Source organism: Salvia hispanica, chromosome 4 (assembly GCF_023119035.1).
Source record: "Salvia hispanica cultivar TCC Black 2014 chromosome 4, UniMelb_Shisp_WGS_1.0, whole genome shotgun sequence".
NCBI classification, from domain to species: domain Eukaryota; kingdom Viridiplantae; phylum Streptophyta; class Magnoliopsida; order Lamiales; family Lamiaceae; genus Salvia; species Salvia hispanica.
The window spans coordinates 9775775-9781774 of record NC_062968.1 but is presented as its reverse complement, the minus strand read 5'-3'; the positions used below and the strand labels follow the sequence as shown (position 1 = coordinate 9781774).

General features: G+C 32.4%; 1 protein-coding gene across 1 annotated transcript; it reads left to right on the top strand.

The window, feature by feature from the left end:
* The first annotated feature begins 1814 nt into the window (after nt 1-1814).
* On the top strand, nt 1815-3893 carry LOC125220108 (stemmadenine O-acetyltransferase-like). Its single transcript, XM_048122243.1, has 2 exons — nt 1815-2447; nt 3045-3893. Exons 1-2 carry the CDS (start codon nt 1825-1827, stop codon nt 3724-3726), a joined length of 1305 nt encoding a protein of 434 aa, XP_047978200.1. The 5' UTR covers nt 1815-1824; the 3' UTR covers nt 3727-3893.
* The last annotated feature ends 2107 nt before the right edge of the window (nt 3894-6000 follow it).

The following is a 6000-nucleotide window of genomic DNA, read 5'->3' as shown; positions in this document are numbered from 1 at the left end:
AATAGACCGGTTTTACCATTTTGAGTCATCCATTAAAATTAGACTAATTCTAAAAATAGAAAGTTTTAAACCAATAGTAACCATACACATCATTCTAAATGTGGATCCCGCAATTTACTAACACTATTGTTACCACATTTTCTCGCATTCTCTCTTTCTTTATCAATTACGCATTAAAACCCGTGTTGTTTACAACTTGCTCTATTTTTTGTGGATGGAGGTAATAACTTATTAACGAACCATGTAATCGTCAACAAACAAAATAATACTCCCTCTATCCCATTAGAAATATAACGTGTTCCTTTTTAGTTTGTCCTATTAAAAATAAAACGTTTCCTAAAATGGAAACATCTATATCTCTACTTTTGCATTTCTCTTACTTTATTCTCTATTCGTTAACTCACAAAACAACACTACATAAAAACTCGTGTCAATTTCTAAATGTTGCATATTTAATGGGACGGAGGAATTACTATGCGTAACCAAAAGACTAGAAAATTAATAAAACTAATAACCCAAATCAGCAAATCCAACCACGACTACTGGAAAATTTTGAATTACTATTTTGTTTTATTTTTTTGGACGGGTTAAATTCTGTGTAGCTAGGCTGAATTAGAGCTAACAATTTGATCACAAAATATAAGTTATGAATCGCTATTTTATTTTAAATTTGATTCGGTAAATTTAGCTGGAAGGAAACATATGTGAATTATTTTAATTATATCTTTTGTGGAGAAGAATCTCCTGTGGGATAAAACGCAGCACGCGAATGCGATAATAAATGACACAATTTTGCATAATCGGCACAACAATTTTAATTAGTCCTTATTCCTTTTCCACGCATATAATATTATATAATGTTTGGTATAATAGAATGAAATTTGAGAATAGAATCATAGAGAGCCTATTTCTATTCTATTCTTTCTTTTTGTTTGGTATATATTTTTTAGGAATCATCATTCCATTTTTATGAGAATAATATCTATTTTATCTATTTAGCAATGGTCTTTCCATTCCACTTTCTTTTCTTCTTATTTCAAATTTAATAAAATTATTCAACATATTATATTAGTACTATATTTTAGTATCTTCTCAATATTATAATAACAAAAACGTAAAATTTATAATAATTGAAAATTTTTACACATATACATAAACATCAGCACGTATGCACACACACTCACATACACATCAGCACAAATACACACATATCCCTTACCTTACCAAAACCTTTTAATAAGGTATCATACCGTGCCACGATATTATCATGTATTTTTTCGGTACGATAAGACTGATATTTCGGTATTTTTCTCTATCCCTAGTGCATATCTGAATTTTGTGCCTTTTTAAATTTTAACCCAGTCAATAAACCATTTGTGACTATATAAGAAAGGATGGTGTGGATAAGTTTCATTTTTTAATTTTTCAATATAACTATCACGTTTGTTTACCATAATTATCATCATTTGTTTATATACTAAAACAACAAAATATAGTCTGTGTGAGTTGGCTAAGTAGTAGAAAAGTTAATAATGCCTGAGACTTTTCATGTTCGAGTAATTTATGTTCATTTAACCATAAAAAAAATGTTTCTTTACACACAGTGCGTCCTCACTAACATTAGTGTTTTTGTGTTTTTGATAGTTTTCAATAATCTGACCTATTTATATTACTAAGTTGAACACATGATTTTCGTGATTAGTATAATTATTGTTTTCGTGAGGAACTAATTATCTAATTTCTAATTCAGATTGGCTCTATAAGTTGTCAGCATTCAAAGAACCCAAAATATCCTTAGAAAATTAAAAAATGGAATGTGAAATAATGTTAAGAGAGAACGTGAGGCCATCTTGTCCAACTCCTGAAAATCTCCGGAGGTACAATTTTTCGATGCTGGACCAGATTTTCCCGCCATTGGCTAATCCATTCGTCCTCTATTATCCAAACACAACCCAAAAAATCAACGATCCAGATTCATTGAGGCGATCATTGTCCGTTATTTTGAGCCGCTTCTACCCTTTGGCTGGGAGAGCCAGCGTTGAGGGTGAATTCATCGACTGCAACGACGCCGGCGTTCCCTTCACCATCGCCAGATTCAGAGGCCACAATCTGTCGGAGCTTCTCACGAATCCGCGGCCCGATCTTCTGCTGCCGTGCGATACCGATTGGGGAGCTAAGCCCGGCCCTGACTCTGCCGTCATGATGATACAAGTCAGCTATTTCGACTGCGGTGGCTTTACGATAGGTGGCATTTTGTGGCACAAGTTGTGTGATGGGGTCACCATGTTTTCCGTTGTTCGGTCGTGGGCCACGGCGGCGCGTGGGGGTAAGGAGGCGGTTTTTCCCAACTACATCGCGCAGTATATGTTTCCTCAGAAAGAGCAAATGCCGGCGCAGCTTGGTTCTCACTATGATATCGCAAAGATTGGGAAATCAATCGTAAGAAGGTGAGGAATAAATATTCGCCGCTTTAAGTTAATTACTACCTCCGTCCACCAAAAATAAACGGGTCGTCCACCAAAATTAAACCAATATTAACCTTACACATCATTCTAAATATGGACATCACAATCTACTAATATTACTTTTACCACATTTTCCCTCTCTCTATTACTTTAAAACACATGTCATTTACAACTTTATTTATTTTTGTGGATGGAGGTAGTAAGATTGAATAAATATTCTCCTTCTTTTTTTGGTTAAGTTAATGTGGGACATTGAGTCTGTATCAATCAACCTCCCTTAATGACTTATTTGTCACGACTTGTTCTTTGTCAAACCACCGCTCTGAGTTCTCGTTAGTCACCGGCCACTAGTCTGAGTCGGCTTCCAATTGTACTCGTTGGTCATGGATATCTTCCAATGTTACTAACCAAACATGAAAACTCATTCAAAAAGATGAGCTTGTTAAGAGAGAAAGAGAGTTCGTTTAATCTATGAAATCCATACACATTGTTTTCACAACCAATGTGGACACTGCGTCCTTAACAAATTGAGTGTTTATTTTAAGACAATTGTTGTATATACATTTAATATCTGAACAGATACGTATTTAACAAATGGGCAATATCATCACTAAAATCAAAAGTATCCGATGTTGAGCGGCCTTCGCGTGTTGAAGTTGTGGTAGCGCTAATTTGGAAGTGCTTCATATCTGCGTCTTTTGCAAATGGAAAATCTACTTCATGTCTCACACAAACATTGGACCTCCGCCGACGAGCCCAACCACCGTTCCCTCAAGAATGCTTCGGCAATTTCCTAGCACTGGCGCCCGCGATGAGCAACAACGATGGAAATGTCGAGTTGGGAGCACTAATCACGAAAATGAGGGGCTCCATAAACAAGATCGATGGCGAGTACATCGACAGGATGCGTGGTGATGGAGGACTGATGGGCTATTACCAGAATCTCCGACAACAATGGGCTGAATATTGTGACGAATTCGACATTTTTCCCATCTCAAGTTTATGTGGTCTGAATATTTACGATATTGATTTCGGATGGGGTAAGCCAGTGTGGTGTAGTAAATGCGATGCTAGCAATGATTCAGAGATTGGATCAGTTTGGAATAGGGTTTGGTTGTTGGACACTCAAAATGGTGATGGAATTGAAGTGTGGGTGATTCTTGAAGATATATATATGTCAGTGTTCCATCAAGTCCAAGAGTTGAGAGCTCTTGCTTTAGTTGATCCTACTCCCACTTCACATCTTAGATCACGATTTTAAGAATTATTGTGTTCTTTTACCGATTTCAACCCAAAGTTCCACTTCTTGTTTTGTAACATTTGCGTTGAAGTTTAGTATGATGAGATTGAATTATGTATTTCTTAATTCTTATTGTATAGTGTTACGCATACTGACGAATACATTGCACTTGTATGTTGCAATTTCCACATATAATAATGTACTATTGTCTTAAGAAACTATTGACTTCTTCCAAGAGCAATCACAATCAAGGAAATGTGCATCGTGGGTCGAACATAGTAAATAATAATTAAAAAAATAAAAAATTAATAATTATTTTGTAGAGAAATATACTTACTATGTCCCGTGATCCAAGTAGCCAACTCTTACTTGATTAATTTCATTGCAAACAACACTCTTTCAACACATATGGTCGAAATAGGTAATGGTAAGACCATTTAATCACCTTAATAAAACATTGGAAACTCGTACTATTTCATGTAAGCCACTTTTCATGCATTTCAATACTAGAGAATATATATTCCTTTTTACGTCATCACAATATTAATTTTATATTGCTTAAATAAAATCACTGACACCATAAATAAAAAGTTTTGTGGATAAAAGGTACTCACTCTGTTTCTTCATGGTTGATGCGAAACTTTTCGGCACGAAGTTTTAGAGAGAGGAAAAGGTAGAGAGAATAAAGTATAAAGTGAATAAAGTAGAGAGAGTAAAGTAAGAGAGAGTAAAGTAAGAGAGAGAAAAAAGTTACCATATATGAAAATGACTCAACTATGAAGAAACTTCCTGAAATGGTAAAATGACTCAACTATGAAGAAATAGAGAGAGTAACAAAAATGAAAAAGATTTTACGAACCATTCTTTGTCGGATATGACCCAAAACTACAAACGAGTCCACACAATATATGAGTAATAATCAATATAGATTATGAATATGTTTAATACTCTCCATCCCACAAATTTGTCATATTTTAAATTACCATGGTTTGAGAAATATAATCAAAGTGTAATGTGAATTCTACTTTTATGAAATGTAAATCCTACATTTATATATCAATTTTATAATAAACTTTTAGGCAGATTTAGTAAAATGTGGGGTTCACTACTATAAAAAATTAAAGTGAGATGTGATAGATTTTATGGGACGGACAAAAAAAAAAATATGTAACAAACTTTGTGATACCAAGGGAGTACAAATTAAATCATATGTATACAAATTTTTAAATAGACTAATGTTACAAAAGTTCAAATTTATATACAAACTCTAGTGTATCACCCGTGCGATACGCATCTTATTGTATTTTCAAAGCATAAAGTAATAAAAATTATTTAATAGAATTAGTCCATAAATATTAATCCATCATTCCCATAAAAATAAGAATACTTTCCTTTTTCTGTATGTCCCATAAAAATAGTCCATTTCCTTCTCCCCAACTCACATCAATTTATCTGCAATTTAAAAACTAAGGTGCACCATTAAACCCTAACAATAAAATGGGTCCCACTATTGTTTTTAAAGACAAATATAAAGTAAATGACACCATACATTTAGTTTTAATATATTACATCAGGAAATATTGGGAAACAAAGAATACATAAAATAAGGAAACATTGAAACAGTCGAGAAATACAACAAAAACTTTGTACAATTAGATTGTGTTTTTTTTTATATTCATTTTCACATCAGAAAATATTGGGAAACAAAGAATACATAAAATAAGGAAAACATTGAAACAACCGAGAAATACAACAAAAACTTTGTACAATTAGATTGTGTTTTTTTTTTATATTCATTTTCTTTTACTTATATAGGCCATGTATATAAATATAGATTTTTATCCCACAACACTCGCTTATCTTCAAGAGTGAACTACATAAATGGTACACGATCGTTCACTTTCGCACATAAATGGTACCTGATCTTTATTTTATATCGTTTTTGGTACCTATAAATCACATTTTTGGTACTTGATACAATTTTCACCCCAAAATGCCCTCTAAACAAATATTTTTTTCCATTTGTGTATTAAGGTTATTCTGGACATACACAAAACTAAGTTCCAAAAGTGATATTATAATATCTTCTCTCATTCATCTCACTCTTTATATTATTATTATTATTATTATTATTATTATTATTATTATTATTATTATTATTATTATTATTATTATTATTATTATTATTCATCAATTTTTTAATATCATTCAAATATATTTAATTATAATTATAGTTATAATTATATTTAATTATTGTAATAATATTATTGTTATAATACTAAAACTAGTTGTAAT

Bases quoted from the DNA above. Each gene is read 5' to 3' on its own strand.
- LOC125220108 (XM_048122243.1), top strand. From the start codon at position 1,825: ATGTTAAGAGAGAACGTGAGGCCATCTTGTCCAACTCCTGAAAATCTC. The intron at 2,448-3,044 runs GTGAGGAATAAA...ATATCTGAACAG, and splicing joins GGGAAATCAATCGTAAGAAG to ATACGTATTTAACAAATGGG.